The sequence below is a fragment of the Elephantulus edwardii genome, unplaced genomic scaffold, assembly GCF_000299155.1.
Source record: "Elephantulus edwardii isolate Elephantulus edwardi_28Jun2011 unplaced genomic scaffold, EleEdw1.0 scaffold00088, whole genome shotgun sequence".
Lineage (NCBI taxonomy): Eukaryota > Metazoa > Chordata > Mammalia > Macroscelidea > Macroscelididae > Elephantulus > Elephantulus edwardii.
In genome coordinates, this window is record NW_006399838.1 from 11469695 (window position 1) to 11488082 (window position 18388).

General features: G+C 37.4%; 1 protein-coding gene across 1 annotated transcript in view; it reads left to right on the plus strand.

The window, feature by feature from the left end:
• Window positions 1–7149, plus strand: part of SERPINI2 (serpin peptidase inhibitor, clade I (pancpin), member 2) — a 38707-nt gene extending 31558 nt beyond the window's left edge. The window contains 2 exon segments of the mRNA XM_006890390.1: window positions 612–701; window positions 7052–7149. Coding sequence (XP_006890452.1) covers window positions 612–701; window positions 7052–7149 — 188 coding nt within the window.
• The last annotated feature ends 11239 nt before the right edge of the window (window positions 7150–18388 follow it).

Below are 18388 nucleotides of genomic sequence, written 5' to 3' on the forward strand. Positions count from 1 at the left end.
ATATCTAACTATTTAAATTTTCTTACTCTAAATATTGATAAATACCCTAAGGCATTATATAAAATTATTGTAAATAACTTTTTGTTCAGAGAATTTCTGCTTCTAATTTCATAATAAAATAAATCTCATGCACATTCATAGAACAAAATCTAAAAGTTCTGAACTCATAAAATAATTTGGAAAAACAAGGCAAAAATTAATTTGAACTTAGATGTGATTACAACTGAAAATAGAAATAAAGCACAGAAATATCTACGTGAAAACTGAGAGCTGAAAATAAGAATAAGTCACATAAAGTAAATACATAGCAAGCAGGAAATTACTGTTTAAAGGATGGAATTTTTCACCTGCTTCCTCTAAATGGAATATGGTATCTGACTTTCTTCTTTATTGAGCTTCAACATTGAAGTTAGAATGAGTCAATATTTATTCTTCTGGTCTTTGGTTTTTAAATTTATTCCACATTTCTCTGCAGTAATAAAATGGCTCTTTTTACATATGTTAACTCCTTCAAACAATGTGACCTTTCTTGTCTACATAAAGTGTTTTGATGTATTTTTTTCTTATCTTTTAATGTGAACATCTAAATAACTGTCTCCTCGGTTTCACAGGCATGCATGTTCCTGCAATTATGACTCTGGCTCGAAACCAATTCATTGCAAATCGTCCATTTCTGTTTCTTTTGAAGGATAACCCAACAGGTAATTTTACTGAGAATTCCTTTATGGAATTCCTTATGTTTACAAGTCAAATCTGAATGATAAATCAAAAATTATACTCATTGAGTATTTGCTAAGTGACTAGTTTGCACCAGGATAACAGCAATAAGAAGTCCACCAAAATCCCCAAGAGTTGATTCTTGCTTATAATGACCTTAAAGGAAAACATACAGCTTCTCTATCACTTTTTAAATGTGAAATCTTTGTGGAGGTAGATTAATTCACTTTTCTCTCTCATTTGTGGTTCTTTTTGTTGCGTACCATCAGGTTGTAACCAATCCATAGATGACGCTCTGTCAGGTATTCAGAAGCAGTTAATCAGACAGGAGGAGATAGTTTATATTTCTCCCATGGAGAAGTTGAGGGGATTTGAACTCTGTGCCTTTGGAAATGAAGCAGAGCTTCTTACCACTAGGCCACCCAACCAGTGGAATTTTTTAACCACTTACCCATCTGTGTTCCCTAAAGGGATAATAAAACCCCAAACAAATGAAAACAAATCTCATCGTTTTCAAGTCAGTACAGTTGGTGGGTTCAGACAGCAGCCAAGCACACAACACACTAAGCCGTCATCTAAACTCCCCTTTCTAGAGATAATAGGACCTTCCAACCTTCCAGGGAGTTCTGGTGGTCTTGAAGGTAAGGAGTTACCTTGTCAATCCAGACGCAGAGAGTTTGAATCCATCCTCTGCTCAGAGGAGGATAGATGTCCTTCTGTAAAAGTCACAGTCTCTGAAAACCCACTGCAGAGTCAGTGATGCCTAGGTACCAACTTAATGGCAACAAAGTTTTCTAAATGACCCACCAGCAAGTTTTCAATACATGTCAATCCAAATTATTTAGGCAGACACTTCAGTACTTTGGTTTACAGAAAATGTGAAATAGTAGATTTTTAAAAATTTTATCCACTTTTGTTGTTGTTGTCATGTGCTGTTCAGTCACCTGTGACTCATTGCGACCCTGTGTACAATAACCCTAAACCCCACTCTGTCCTGTGCCAACCTCACTGTCTCCAACAGACTCATCCCAATTACCCTAGTCACTGAATCAATCCACCTCATCGAGGGTCTTCCTCTCCTGCACTGTTCCTCCACCCTCCGAAATATGACATCCTTCTCCAAGGACTGGTTCCTCCTTGCAACATGTCCAAAGTATGTCAGACAAAGCTTCAGAATCCTTGCCTCCAAGGAGCAGCCTGGTTTAACCCTCTCCAGGTTGAACCTGCTCATTAACTTAGCCGACCATGGTATATTCGATACTCTTCTCCAACACCACAGATCAAAGGCATCAATTCTCCTTCTATCCTCCCTAGTTATTGTCTATTGTTAAGAGTTATGAAACTCATTGAGAGTTATATGCCACAGAAGAACAGGAATTGAGTACATTTCTGTATCTAACTTGCTATTTGGCAAAGTGTCTTGTGTATAATCTGTATCACTCTAGACTGTAAGTAGGAGTATAGCTGTACTACCTGGGCTGAAGTCTCACCTCAGTCAACATTAAAATTGTGGGACAAGTTCCCTACTCATTCTCACCTAAATTTCTCTCAGATACTATTTGGACACAGGATTAGTCCTCCTCTCATGGAGTTAAATGAAGGATGTGTTAAATCTGCAACGCTGAAATACAGATTCAATATTAGCTAGTTAATAAATATAAATGAGTAAATAATTGAATAAATGAAGAAAGTAAGACTGTGTACAATTGTTTTACACCAACAAGAGAGATAGCTACAAACAGAATTTATTAAATGAACTAGAGATGCTGATACTATTGTCTTCTGATTGTATTTAGGAATCTAGGAATATATTTAGAAATCTATTTCTTGGATCCATGATAAAAATGCTGGGTAGGTTTTCTAGAAATTGTATCTTGGAAACAAGGGAAGAGTTTTAAAATTGCTGAGACTGCATTAACAAAACTTCCATTTCAGTAGTGGATATATCAGTGTTAAAATATATTCAGTGTCTAGCATTTGATCTATTCATCTCTAACCTTTGGATAATTCTAATTTCTTACAATTAGTATATAATTATTGAGTATGGAGAATAGAAAGAAATGAGCCTAGATAACATAAGGAAATAACGGCAGTTGGAATAATTATATTTGACTCTGTACTTTTAAGTTGATGACTTGTTATATAATAACTATCAGTGAAACAATGCAACTTCAAACCCCAAAATAATCCACTTAATTATTTATTTGTTACAATGCTTAACTATCAGACCTTAATGACAAATTCTTCTGTTTTATGTTCTTTTTTATAATTAGACTCATAAAAAGGGTGACTCTCTTAAACTATTATATAAAATGAATGGCTGCCCATTTAACAGGGGCTGTAAGTGTTGCCATGTAAATATAGACGAGGCTATTATCTCAGGACAATATACATTCTGTGGTTTATTTTTTTCTCTCTTACAAATGAACTCCAGAAATCACTGAGAAAAGCAGACACAGTAACTTAGCATAACTACAGTGGACTATTAAATGTTCAGTGCTTTACATAAAATAGACTCAATTGAAGATTTCTAAATTATGAGGATGAATGACTGTAGATTTAGTCAAGCCATTTTTTTAAATATAGATTGAATCTTCCTTTTGACAAGAGTTCTATTGTGCAAAATCTATACATTATTTGAATTTTCCTATTAAATCTAAATCTCAGACAAATCGCTATTGACTTGGAATCGACTCACAACTGACCTTCCAACAGTTTTCAAAGGATGTAAATGCATAAATTGCAGAGGAGAAGATTGAGCATATGTCTTATGTGGGGCCACTAGTAGGGTGGGCAGAGACCACCTGAGAGCTGTCACGTTTGGATTAGCGGAGCAATTCTCCACAGACTCTGCTTCTGAAAAATGTTCATCAAGAGTCTTTCTAAGCTAAAGTGCCAAGGCAAAGGAGCAATCTTCTCTCCTTTCACATGAAGGATGTAGACCACTTTTAAAGACTTCAGAAGAAAATTACAGAAGACGCTGAATGAAATGGGACATTTCTGAGAAAGCTGTGGATTATGATGTTGTAACTGTGTGTGTGTGTGTGTGTGTGTGTGTGTGTGTGTGTGTGAAGCACTGTCAGAGAGAGAGAGAGAAAACAAACCCCTGCATATAGAACTTTGTGGGTTCTTGGACTTCTGTGAGACCCAGAACTATTGGGAATTTACTAAGAACTCTTTCATTCTAGGAAATTTTTTTGGATGAGGACCCTTAGTGGGCTACATATAGACCTACAAACCAAAGGGTTGAGGTTTGAATCCACAGCTGCACCAGAGGGAATGGTTTCTGTAACTTGGGCTGTGCCTCTTTTAATATTGGAAGATAAAAATTGTTTGAATCTGACAGAAACGATACGTAAATGTTGCTGCTGTTGTTATGTGCTGTGCATAAGCACACAACAGTAACAACATGAGTTGTTATGAGTTGGAAAGAATAACTGAGCGTCTAGTGGGTTTTCAGAAGCTGTAAATGATAAAGGACAAAGGATGTTTCTCAAACCTTCTTGATATAATAATGATAAGACTGATGACTGTGTAAATTCCCAGTCCAAAATGTGGCTCTCCTTGGTAATGAAGATAGAAAAGACCTTAAATGGCTTTTGGATAATGTCCTTGTGTGGCTATGTACCCTCAAGGCTCCTGGAACTCATAACAACCCCTATGTACAGTAGCTTTGCACTCTGCTCTACCCTGAGACAGTTTCCCTGTCAACAACACACCTATCCCCATTACCCCAATTACTGTGTCAATTCACCTTATCCATGGTCTTCTTTTCCTGGGCTCTCCCCCCATCCTTCCAAGCATGATATCCTTCTCCAAGGACTGGTCCCTCCTGGCAACATGACCAAGTATGTGAGACAGAGCTTCAAAATCCTTTTCTTCAAGGAGTCGCTTGATTTCACTCTCTGTAGGATAAACCTCTTTGTTCTCTTGACTCAACACTCTTCTCCAGCACCACATCTCAAAGGCATCAGTTCTTCTTCTATCATCTTTGGTCATTGTCCAGCTCTCTGATGCATTAAGTAATTGTGCAGTAAAGCAAGTAATTGTGAAGACCATGGCCTGCATCAGGAATACCTTAGTCTCTAGATCGACATTGTTGCTCTTCAGCACTTTTAAGAGGTCCTTGACAACAGCTTTCTCCAGAACAATTCTCTTGATTTCTTGACTGCTGGTGCCAAAAGTGTTGATTGTGGAGCTAAGCAAATGGAAATTTAACAACCTCAATCTCTTCTCCATCTATCATAGTGCTGCCAATTGAGCCAGTGGTGAGAATCTTTGTTTTCTTAATGTTGAGCTTCAATCCATACTGAAGACTGCAGTCTTTGACCTTCTGCAGTAAATGCTTCAGGTCCTCCTAAGGTTCTGCAAGCAAGGTTATATCATCTGTTGATTATTGAAGAGTCTTCCTTCAATTCTGATACCACATTCTAAACTTCTGTATATTTAAATTTTCTAAATTATTTTCTTCTATGATGAAATTAATGTACCTAACAAAAAATTCCAATAAACACATCACTCTCATAGAATGGACAATAAGTAAGGATGATGGAAGAAATATCAATGCCTTTAGGTTGTGGTGTTGGTTAAGAATGCTGAGTGTCCCAGGAACAACCAAAAGAACAAACAGATATGTCATGGAGAAAGTGCATCCAGAGTCCTGATAGGAGGCAAGGACGAGGAAGCTTTGTCTCACATACTTTGGACATGTTGTTAGAAGAGGCTATTCCTTGTAAAATGACATCATGTTTGGTGGTTGACAACAAATCCCAAAAATACTTTGAGATTTGGAGACAAGGCATTGTGGGTTATAATTATTAATGAAACACAACATTTCTCCTGGAGATTATCTATCTATTACTTTGTGTTTCCTTTTTTAAAAAAAGTATGTGTTTATGGACTTAATGCTCAAGAGTAGTTAAAGAATCATGGTGACACATTAGTTAAGCACTCTGTTGCTTACTGGAAGGCCAACTTCTGGAACCTACCAGCATCTATGTGAGAAAGATGTGGCAATTTGCTTTCATAAAGGTGTAAACTTTCTGAGCCCATGTATTCCATCTTATCTGGTTTCTGTAAGCCAAATAGAATGCAAAAGTATTTAATTTCATGGTATCAGAACTGATAATAAAAAAAAATAACCTTCAAATGTAGCTGAAACAACAACAACAACAAAAAACCTTCATAAAAAAGTTCTATAATTTTGATAGAAGGAGCATTGATGCCTTTGATCTGTGGTGTTGGAGAAGAATGTTTTGAACATGCTAAAAAACATGAACTGCTAAAAAATGAACAGGTTTGTCCTAGAGAGGGTAAAGCCAGGATGCTCCTTGGAGGCAAGGATTCTGAAGCTTCATCTGACATATTTTGGACATGTTGCAAAAAGGGACCAGTCCTTGGAGAGGGACATCATGCTTGGGAGGGTGGAGGGACAGTGCAGGAGTGGAAAACCCTCTATGAGGTGGATTGATTTAGTGACTGGGGTAATGGAGTTGGGTGTGTCAGACAGTGTGACTGGCACAGAATAGGGCAGGATTTAGGGCTATTGTACATGGGGTCGCTATGAGTCACAGGCAACTTGGTGGCACATAATAAAAACATTAAATATGATTTTTATTACCTTGAAAATTATGTAAACTATACTGTCTCTCTTTTGAAATGTGGCTTATTCTAAATTCAAAGAATTTCAACCAAGTCATCAATTAACCTTGATTCATGGAAGCCATTTCCGCTCTTCCAGTTGAAAGGAAAGGAGAATGAATTTTGACAGGACATCTGTCCTCTAGATCATAGTTCCTTTTGACTTGTAAACACAGACTGGCTGGACACAGGTGTTGGTTTTACACTGTATACTATATCACCTTGTTGAGAATTTGAAAGCACTAATGATATGAAAACATTGTTCTTAGCAGTAAGCTTTGATTCAGAACTAAAGGAGAGTTGAGATGCTGCACTTTTCACCCTGCAGGCTTGCATTTTATGCATAAAGAGATGACGGTTAATGCTTTAAATTTTTAAACTCTGCCGTGTTCATCACGATATTATTATTCTGTTTGCCTGGCAGGGTTGCTATATTTAGAAGAACACCTCTCTGTCACTGTAATTTTGCTTTCCTATATGAGAAACAGGAGTAATGTGTTTTTCCATGAAGAGCTGGTGCAGATGTTAGTTTAGTTCATAAATTACCAGAAAATGATTGATAAGGATATAATTATGCTTTTCAGACAAAGAAGGCTTTGCCATTTGGCAGAAATGATTTTCTGAAATATTAAGAAAAACTAATTATTGCCAGTTTATTTTTTTCCATAATACATATTTTTTTTCCTTTTTCTAGAATCAACAGTGTTTATGGGAAGAGTGACAAATCCTGACATACCAAAGGTGAAGAGGAGAGATTTAGATTCTCTTTGAATGAAAATCCCAATTCTGTAACAGAAATGGATTTCTGGAAAATAGCGAAGGGGCAAAATATAGGAAATGGGAAAATATTGTATGTATTTTTCTTTCCAGTTTAAAGAATAGCAGTACTAATCTAGTACTATATTAATGAATAAATGACATAAACCAGGTATTTGTTTCTATTTTTGTGTATGCTTTATAAAGCAACATGAATAGAAAGTGGTGAGCTTACATAATATATTACTATGTTAGCACAATCCTCACTCAGAAAATTTCCTTTATTTTTAATGACTCCTGAGAAATACTTTTCAATGCTCTTATGAACTGTTATGCATGTATGTCTTCCCAAATTGGTATTATATATTTTCTGTGCTCAAAAGACCAGATTATCATGCAGTATGAGGTTGGGGGGAGGGGGGAGGAATGAGTTGTGTTTTACCAGAACCTCTAAAAAGATTGCAGAGCTGTGAGAAAGGAGAACAATTTCTTTACTGGGTCACACACCTTCTAACAGAGCTGACTGTAAGGGTACTGTGTAGACCACAAGGAAGTAGAAGTCTTGGGGAGGAGGGTCCATGCTTCTCTGAATGTTGCTTAACACAAAGTTCTCCTGTTTCTCTCTGACAGAGGAGAAGCTTTGATCTCAGTATTTGGTCTACTTTAGATACTTTTGGAACACAGTATTTTTTATTTTGATTTCTACTTTACATATAAGGAGAAAACAAAAACAACACACACACAATGCAGAAATGGTGAGGTTTTTACATTTTCTTTTATCATTAATTTCCATGAAAATTTACAGAGAATTTGGATTTCCAGGTGAGGCTTTTTATAACACTTTAAAAAAATATTTTATACTAGTTTACGAAGACCAGCCCCCTCGATCCTGTTTGCCTACACAAAAGGCTCCCCACCCAAGCTGATTGTGAATTAGATCAGATACAGATACTCAGCTTGACGGAGGCTTCACCTCACGTACTTTGGACATGTTGCTGGGAGGTGCTGTTCCTTGGAGAAGGACTTGATGCTGGGAAGGATGGAGGGTCTGTGAAGGAGAGGAAGTCCCTCAGGCAGGTGGATGGACACGGTGACTGCTGCAATGGGCTCTGTGTGTCAGGAAGTGTGAGGATGGTGCAGGCCAGAACAGGGCTCAGATCTTTTGTCCACAGGGTCACTATGAGTCATGCTCAACTCGATGACACCTAAAACAACTGGTTTACATACAAAGTTCCTAAAATTTGCATATGCTGTTCTTCACACCGGATCTTTCTTACTCTGTGTGTCAGCCAAGTTAGTGACTGCTTCAATCACTGACCTAAAATTTTACATCATTGAACTAAAGAAATACTAGAGCCAGATCATAATCCACAAGGATTAAATGTGGACCTCTTCTTAAGCATATTCTAGAACATTAGCTCTAAATATCCAAATTAACACTATATATTTGTTGTTGTTTTTCACAGTCAACATTCTTGGCACCAGCAGCCAGGAAATTAAAAGACGTATTGCGATGGGAAAGTCTGCTGTTAGGGACCTCTCCAAAGTACTAAGAGCAACGGTGTGTCTCTGGAGACTAAGGTGCGTCTGGTACAGGCCATGGTTTTTGCAATCACTTGTTATGCATCAGAGAGTTGGACAATGACCAAGGAGAACAGAAGAAGAATTGATGCCTTTGAGCTTTGGTGTTGGAGAAGAGTGCTGAAGGTACCATGGACTGCTAAGAGAACAAACAGATTCATCCTAGAGAGGGTTAAATCGGGCTGCTCCTTGGAGGCAAGGATTCTGAGGTTTTGTCTGACATACTTTGGTCATGTTGTAAGGAGAGACCAGTCCTTGGAGAAGGACATCATGCTTGGGAGGGTGGAGGGGCAGCGCAGGAGGGGAAGGCCCTCTATGAGGTGGATTGATTCAGTGACTGGGGCAATCGGGATGAGTGTGCTGGAGGTAATGAGATTGGCACAGGACAGAGCAGAGTTTAGAGCTGTTGTACATAAGGTCGCTATGAGTCGCAAGCGACTCGACGGCACATAACAACAACAACATTTGTTGTTGTTAAGTGCTGTCGAGTCGTAGATGACTCATAGCAACCTTATGAACGAAAGACCTGGACACTTGTTCATCATCTCTCCAGGTTCATATCCAGGTTCATAGGGTTTCCGGAGGCAAGCTATTTAGGAAGTGGATGCCACTCCTGCTTCCAAACCTGTTATAATCGGGAAGCTCCACCAAACACTGTCCACCATGGGTCACCATTATCACATTTGACACATCAGTGTCACAGTGTTCAGCTTCACAGCAACCACGAGTTACCTCTGCACACTATATAGTACAACAGGAATTTATACAGTATGCTTTGGTGGCACAGTTTCTTGTGGTGTGTTATACTGCTAATCAAATAGTGTGGTCTGTATTATTGTAGAAATAGGTAACTAGTAAAATGTGTATGAGGATCAAAGGGGGGAAGGTGGAAGCAGAGGGGTGAGGATGGGAGGGGAGGGGTAATCTTAGGGCTGCACAATTTGATGGGCGGAGGGAGGGGGTAGGTTAAGAAAATGGGAAAGACTCAATGTGAAAAACAATGCATACGAACTTTGTAAGTCAACCAGTATAAAATAAAAATTCATATAAAAATTGTGGTCTAGGTAGTATTGCTGTTCTCTACTAGAAAATATTTGCCATTAGAAAACCATTGTCAGGGGTTCAAATCTACCAATAGCTCTGCAAGAGAAAGCTGCAAAGGTTTGGAAGCTGGATGGAAGTTGCTAGTAGTCAGGACCAACTCAACAGAAGTTATTATTGAGTTGATATTTTATATCATGTTTAATGCTATCCCAATATACACAACAAATTCATTTTTCAACAAGACAGAAAAGGCAGCTGACAATTTCATTTAAAGAGGAAAGGAATCTTGAATAAGTAAAACACTTCTAAAAAACAAAAATGAAGTGAAAGACATATAGTAGGTTTTAATCTTCAAACCTACTATACAGCGAGTGGAAATAACCAAAACAGCAAGGTACTGTCATTTGACAAGCATATTGACCAATGGAACAGAATCAAGAATCCAGAAATTAACCCAATTATCTATGGTCAACTGATATTCAACAAAGAAACAAAACCTACCAAATAGGAAAATGACAACCTCTTCAATAAATAGTGCTGGTAAAACTACATTGTTACCTGAAGAAAATTGAAGAAAAACCTACATCTTACACCATACACAAAAAATAAATTTGTAATTTTTCTGATCAAGGGAAATTGGAGACCTGAGTTAAAGCTCAAACTATAAAGATCATAAGAGACAAAATGAGACTAATCTTAGAAGGCCTGGTATATGGTATAAAGAGGTTGAAAAATACAGCCAGAAATGCACAACTAATCCAGAGAGGGGGAAAAAACACACACACCAAACTTTGATGAATGGGACTTTCTAAAGATTATTTTTTTTAAAAAGATTCTGTGTGTATCACAAATTTTTACTCGTTTACTGGTAGGGTGAAAAGAAAACCTACAGACTGGGCAGAGGGTCAGAATTGGCAATACCATCTCAGTTAATGGTCTCATATAAATAATTTCACAAAATAATAAAGGCTTCCTTCCACAAGAAAAAGACTGATAACCCAATTACAAAATGAGCAAGAGATATGGAAGACTTTCCAAAGAGACAGACATTTGGATGACCAACAGACCCATGAAAGAATGCTCAAAATCACTGGAAATAAGAGAGATGCAAATCAAAACCGCCATGAGATATCATCTCTCCCCAGTAGCAGTGGCAACAATTTAACAGGACAGAAAGCAGTAAATGTTGGAGAGAATGTGGAGAGATAGGAACTCTCACACAATGTTGATGGGAATTCTAAAATGGTACAACCTCTCTGCAAGGCAGTTTGGTGTTTTCTTAAAAAGCTGTAACTAGAAATGCCATTTGACCCAGCTGTTCCACTACCAGGAATACACCCGAAGGAAACAAGAACTGAGACACAACTGGAAACTCGTACACCAATGTTCATAGTAGTGTTCTTCCCATGTTCAAGAACATGGAAACAACCTAAATGTGTGGTACATTCACGTGGTGGAATACTACACAGCACTCAGGAGCAACTATTTAAAAAAATAACTACATAACTTGGGAGAGACTAGAGAACACTATGCTGAGTGGATTAACTCAGTCTCAAAAGGACAAATACTGCATACGACCGTTATTGTAAAAATAAAAGGATAACTAGTAAAGCATGAATGGAGGTTCAAGGGCAGAAGGGGTGGGAGAAGAGGGGTGATCATAGATGGGTAAGAGGAAAATTATACAGTCAGGAAAAGGGACAGATCCATTAGTGATCTGAAAAGACAGGGTGATGGGGGCACAATGGTGATTCCCTTTTTAAAAGAAAAATATTTTATATTTAATATCTTAAAAGAGAATTCTTATGCCATGGTTTTGAGTATTAAGATATTACTTTTTAAACATTTTATATGGGTTTAATTTTATAAAACACTATGAATGGGAATAATTGCATGAAACACAATGTGAATGAGGGATAGTGTGAAACACAGTGTACATGAATTTTGTATGCAAATCAGTATAGAAATTTTAAAATATATAAATTAAAAAGATTGATGTTTAACAGATTTTTTTCCATTTTCAGCCTGATGACAGAGAGTGTCTATTTGGTTTATGTGTTTACTTTTGATGGCAATGCTTGACAAGAAATCATGGCAATAATTACCCATTGCTGTATCCATCATGCAATGAAGCAAGACTGTATTATCTCAGCCAAATGTAGTAAAAATCTTGTATCATTATCCCTATTCCTATAGAAGGCTGTATGGCGCTTTCTCAAAAAATTGCACATAGCAATACCATTTGGCCCAGCAATTTCACTACTGGGAATTTACTCTAAAGAAACCATAACCACCACCCAAGCAGATATATGCACACCCATGTTTATTGTGGCTTTGTTCATAATAGCAAAGAGCTGGAAACAACCCAAGTGCCCATCAACAAATGAATGGATAGAGAAGCTGTGGTATATTCACAAAATGGAATACTACACTACATTGAAAAGCAAGGAACTCATGAAATATTATACAAAATGGGTGACCCTGGAGGACATTATGCTGAGTGAAATATCTCAGTCACCAAAGGACTAAATTGCATAGGGCCATTGTTGTAAAATAGAACTGATATCAGGGTTGAAGGAGACAGAGAAGGAGGGGATCAATGATGTATACTGCACTGAAACAGATGAGGGAGAGAACTCTTTAAAAGGGATATATGATTGGCTATTATTGTCATGACAGAGGTCCAGAATGAAGGCTGCACAGTGGAGTGGACTTGGGGGGAGGGATTGCATAACAATGAAAGAGGGTTTTTTTGTTTGTTTGTTTGGTGTTTTTTTTTTTTTTACTTTTCAAAGAGAAGAGGGAACTGAGGGTGGAGGAAGGGAGAAAAGTGCGACAATGAATGAATGGAAACCCTAAGTCTCTGTAAGCTTTCATTAAAATTAATAATAAAAACATGCTTCCTCAGTTTAGGGAAAAAAAGGATAAATTCCGTTCCGGGAATAGTAATTTTGTCTGAATCTGGACTAGAAGAGTTTTCCTTGCAATGTTCAAGTTGTGACCTGCTTCTGAGTGTCTCATGTCAGTCAGTTGTTAAGGATACGTTAATTCCTTATTATACTGTATAGTAATTCATTTCCACGATGCTGTAAGCTCTGTCCTAAGAAGCTAAAATGTAGTTGTACTCTACTCAGAAAATTAGAATAAAAACGACAAGGCCTTTGTACAAACGGGGCAGATAGAAAATAAAACAGCGAACACATGCAAAAGCAACTTAATTCTTAAGTGCTGCTATTAGCAAAACAGAACAGGGATATAAGAGCCTTTTGTAAAATGAGATAATTTAATAAAGTAGCGACCCAAGCTTAAATATATGCTTTCAAAATGTTTGCGTAATGTATTTGTATCTCTTCTCTGAGATTTGCTAAATGTGTGCATTAAATTCCTCACCATGGGGCCTCATTTAGCAGAGGGCAGAAATGTCCCTTTTTCCGCCCCTCTCTGATTTACGTAGTATGCTCAGTTAGTAGCATCCAGCAAATAAGAGAGCAGAAGAGGCTATTCCTTGGAGAGGAACACCCTGTTAGAAAATTGGTGGATCAGTAAAAGAGAGAACGTCCCTTCATGAAGTGGGTTATTAATACAATGACTACAGCAATGGGTTTAAGTGTATCAGAGACAATGAGGATGTCCTAGCATAGGTGTTACATGGGGCCACTATGAGTACTCAACTCAGTGGTGCCCACAGCAATCACAAACTCCTTAAGGGAGAGGAAGCGGCCTTCTGATGTGGGTTAAAGCTAACACATTTCATATGGTTAAAATTTATGGCATATTTCAGAAGTTGGCTATATCATAGGGTTAGGCTTAGGAGGTCAATAGACCAGAGACAATGAACAATTTCTTTTTCATTTTTGGAGAACTTTGTAAATTTCTCATAAATTGGATTTTAAAAAGAGTCTCAAACTCTGATAGATACAGATAAAAAAAAATTAGGCAGATTTCATAAAGAGCCAGTGTTTTGGGCTGCTGGACATGGAAGAGATTTCTCAGACCAAAAGACCTATGACCAAGAGGGCACTCTGGGAGGTGCTGTTGGTCTGAAGGTAGAACTGCAGAGACTGAATCCCTGACTTCTGCGGAAAAGTCCATTATCAATCTCATTACTTGCCAGATAACTTTTTTCCTGGTTCTTCCCTCTTCTTGACTCTTCTTGCAATGATCTCAAAATCTAAAATCTGAGATTCAGGAGGTCAAAAATCCAATTTCTTTCTCTTTTTGATGCCCCAGTGACCTTCTTGGCAGCATAATACAAAGGACATATCAGAGATGTTTTTCACTGTCTAACATTGTGATTTTTGGCTGGGCACTTCAATCCTCTGGAGTTTTAATATCCTCTGAAGGGTTGGACAAATCCTATTTCGAGTCTTTATTCCAAAATCTTATCTTTCTAAATCAAAGAATTATCAGAGACATATTTTTATTGAGTAAGAGTACCTTTTTTTTGAGTCATTTTTGTTGAGAAAGAATGTCATTTTAATTGGATAAAATATAGTTCAGAACATATATTTCATTCTGCTCTTGGTTCGTGAACATTATCCTTGTAATTATTGATTATTTTATAAATCTATGGAAATATCATTTTTTAAAAATATTCAGAATTTGGTGCATCTGGAACAAAAGTGAAAAAAAAAAACAAGATCAAAATGGAAAAAAAAACAGAGTCCTATAAACCTTTTATTTTTACTGTGGCAGAGACCGCTAGATGTTTAGTAAATATTTTCAAATAAGATTCCTCTATTGTAGAGCTATTGCTGGACAGTATTTCCCTAACACAGAGCTTCGTTTACCAATCCTTGCACGTATGCAAAGTAGCTTTTCAGAGAATGTGACTGTGTCATTGTAGACCTACATGAGTAAGAGAGGGATATACCTCCCACTTGTTCTTCTGTACAAACTCAATGCCAATTCTCCAGTTGAGCCGGAAGTCATATTCAGAAACCAGAACCTCTGCTTTACTCTATAATTGTGTGCCGCAGAGTCCTTCTGTGACTTGGGTGGAAAATAATCAGGAATACCTGCTTGCATTGAACTGTGACGGGGCAAGAATGACATTGCTATTGGAATTTTTGAGAATGTGAAGACAGCTTAATTTGGTACATTTAAACAGTACTTCTGTAGTACAAATATAAAATGTGTTGCATAATCTGGACTTTGCAAAGAAAGGAGAGGGGAAAGCACAACTGACTTAAAGACAAGGATATTTTGTTAGAGTATGGGGGGGGGGAAATCAGTAAATTATTGTCTGTGATACTTTGGACAGTAGACCAAAGTCCCTACAGAATCAGCATTCAGTCAAGGACTACCATAATCATGTCTTCTCTGAACTTGGTAGACTATTAACTCAAGAAATGATAGATGATAGATAGATAGATAGATAGATAGATAGATAGATAGATAGATAGATAGATAGATAGATAGATTAGATAGATGGATAGATAGATAGATAGATAGATAGATAGATAGATAGACAGATAGATAGATAGATAGATAATGGATAGATTGAGAGATGGAAAAGAATAATATAAATGACTATGAGAGACAGGAAGTGAGAAAGAGGGTGAGAGGAGAGAGAGAGAGAGGTGTTCAAATATTGAGCGTAGGTGATACACCATACCATGGTGTTGTAGTTGTTGTTGATTGCCATCGAGTCGAGGCTGACTCATAGCAAGTGCCTTTCCATAGTTATCATTGTTTCTCCAAGTTCACAGAGTTTCCAGAGGCATGTGGTTTAGGAAGTGGATGCCACTCCTACTTCCCAACCTGTTTTACAACTGGGAGCTCCACCAAACACTGTTCACAATTGGAAACCATTCTGGTATTTGATACCCCAGTGGCACAAGGTTCAGCATCACAGCAAACCCAGGTGACTTCATACAGCACATTGACAAAGAGTGATGCGCAAAGTGGAAGAATGTTCCTCAGGATATAACAGCACTAGTCTCACTTAGTAGTGGGTAAGTATTGCTGAGTTGACTATGACTCCGAGTAAACTTTGCACAAAAGACCTGAACTTTTTTCTATGATTAACATCTTTTCTGTACATTTCTAAGAGAGTTTGTAAGGTACTAAATTACATTATGGAAGATTATTGCATTGCCAAATTTATCATGAGCAATTTCCTTCTGTGTGATTAACTGCCTCTGAAAACCCACGGGAGGGTCAGCTTTGGGTCAGTACCAATTTCACGGTATACAACACACACATTTTAAATATGCTGTTGTTGTTGTTAAGTGCCATTGAGTCGTGCATGACTCATAATAGAGACCCTGTGAATGAAAGACCCCAACAGTTGTATAACTTTCATTGATCTCCAAGTTCATGGGGTTTCTGGAGGCAAGCTATTATGGAAGTGGATTCCATTCCTGCTTCCAAGCTTGTTTTAATCAGGAAGCTCCAGCACTGTCCATCATAGGTAACCATTATCGCATACGGCACATCAGTGTCACAGTGTTCAACACACTACTTTCAGTGGATTTTGTTTGTTTGTTGGGGTATTTTTTCTTTCTTGCTGCGTACCATCCAATTGGATCCAACTGGCATAGGTGGAGATTTTAAATATATTAGCATAAATATTTTTAAAATAGTTCAATTTTGCTTTAGAATATCACCTACTTAGTCCTTAGCATAGTAAACATTTTTGAGTGCAAAGGTATCCTGAGACCAAAACGTTTGAGAATTCCCACCATATTGACATAATGACATGAAACATTTAAACATTAAAATGAAAAATAAAAGAGCTAGATGATTGTAGGAGGAAGGAGAAGTAGACACTTAGGTTTGGAAACCAGAAGTTTATGACACCGTAAAATAGGCATCGTGACAGAATGTAAGCTACCTGTATAATTGTCTAATATAACACAAAGAGGGGAATTATTTCAAGTGTCAGACTAAAAAAAGAAAAAACAAAAACCACACTCCAACTTCAGAAATGAAGACATATTGTTTATAACATCTTTTGCTTGATTGGGACAGATGGGTATGAAGGGTAGAGAGAATCAATTAAAATTGAATATACATATTTATATACAAATTCCCCCTGGAAGAATGTACAATTTATAGAAATTATTTTACAGAGACCATGCATGTATAAAGTAAGAGAAACTTTTGTTTTTCTAGTGTTTACAGACATTTCTACAGGGTAAATTAGAAATTCAGATCAAGATTAATTATGCTCTTTGATGACAGATATCCATTCATGCTTAAACTGAGTTGTAGAGGGACTTATGTCCTCCCCAAAAGATGTGTCGATGTACTAACTCCGGTAACTTGCTGGGAATCATAATTTTAAAGAACATATAAACTAATGAGGTCACTCTGGAGTAAGGCAAAGTCCATCTCAATAACATCTTATTAAAGATGATAACAAGACTCAGAATTAATGAAAGGAACAAGTATATGGAACTATCTGTAATCGGATGTATATCAGGCACGGTAAGGAGTATCCAGAAGCCAGGGCAGCATCAAGGAACAGTTCCTTTCTCAGAATCACCAAAAGGAATCAACACAATGTATACCCTGATTTGAACTGAGAGCCCCTAGAACTATGTGACAATGTGTTTCTATTCTTATAAACCACTCAGTTTGTGGTATTCATTACAGAAGTCATGATAAGTGAAGGCAAATGGGGGAAACCATTATTTTGTTTGTGGATACAGGGTATCTGGACACAAGAGAAGTGTAACTAAGAAGATTCAGGAAACAGAATAACGTATCAACAATCCTCAAGTTTTAGGAGTTGTTGCCAGGTGCCATCAAGTCAACCACAAATCATAGCGATCCTATGACTGCACACGTGAACCAGGCCTTTCCTCACCACCCCTGCTCTACGCAAGCCCATTGGTTCAGCAATTACGTCAGTCTGTCTTGTTAAAGGTCTTCCTTTCTTTCACTTATCATCTTACCTTTCCAAGTATGGTGTCCTTCCCCAAGGACTGGTCTCTCCTTAAAAAATCCACAAAATATATGAGTCAGGGTTTCATAATTCTTCCCTCTAAGGAAAACCTTAGGGCAGCACACTTTTCAAGACATTTGTTTGTTTGCTCTTTTGACAGTCTATGAGATATACTCATCTCCAAAAGCATAACTCATAGACATTGATTCTTCTATGTTCCTCCTTAGTCAATGTCCGACTTTCAGATACATGGGAAACAATTAAAAAAGACTATGGTTTCTAAAGGGTAAGGCAACTCAAAAGAAACTTAACAAAGATGCAGAAAATCTAAACTATTCAGGTAGCCAAATCAACCATGTGAATGTAGTCAAAGTGCTGCACCCAACTAAAACTCAACGCTATTTCTTCTCACGTGGACATGGTATATTCACCAGAATCAATCATATTAGGGACTCAAAGCAAGTCTCAACAAATTAAAAAGGATTGAAATAATACAAATGTATCTCTCAGACCCACAATGCCATAAAGCTGGAAATTAACCGCAGGAAGGTAGAGCTTACAAAACTACCCATGTGGAAATTAAACAACTTTCTGCTAGAGTACAATTGGGTCATAAAAGAAATGACAAATAAGATAAAAAAACTTCTTGAGAAATGAAAATGAAAATACAACATACCAGAATCTCCGGGATGCTGCATAGAAAGTCCTCAGGGAGCCGTTCATAGCAATAGGAACACAAAAAAATGGGAAGAAAGA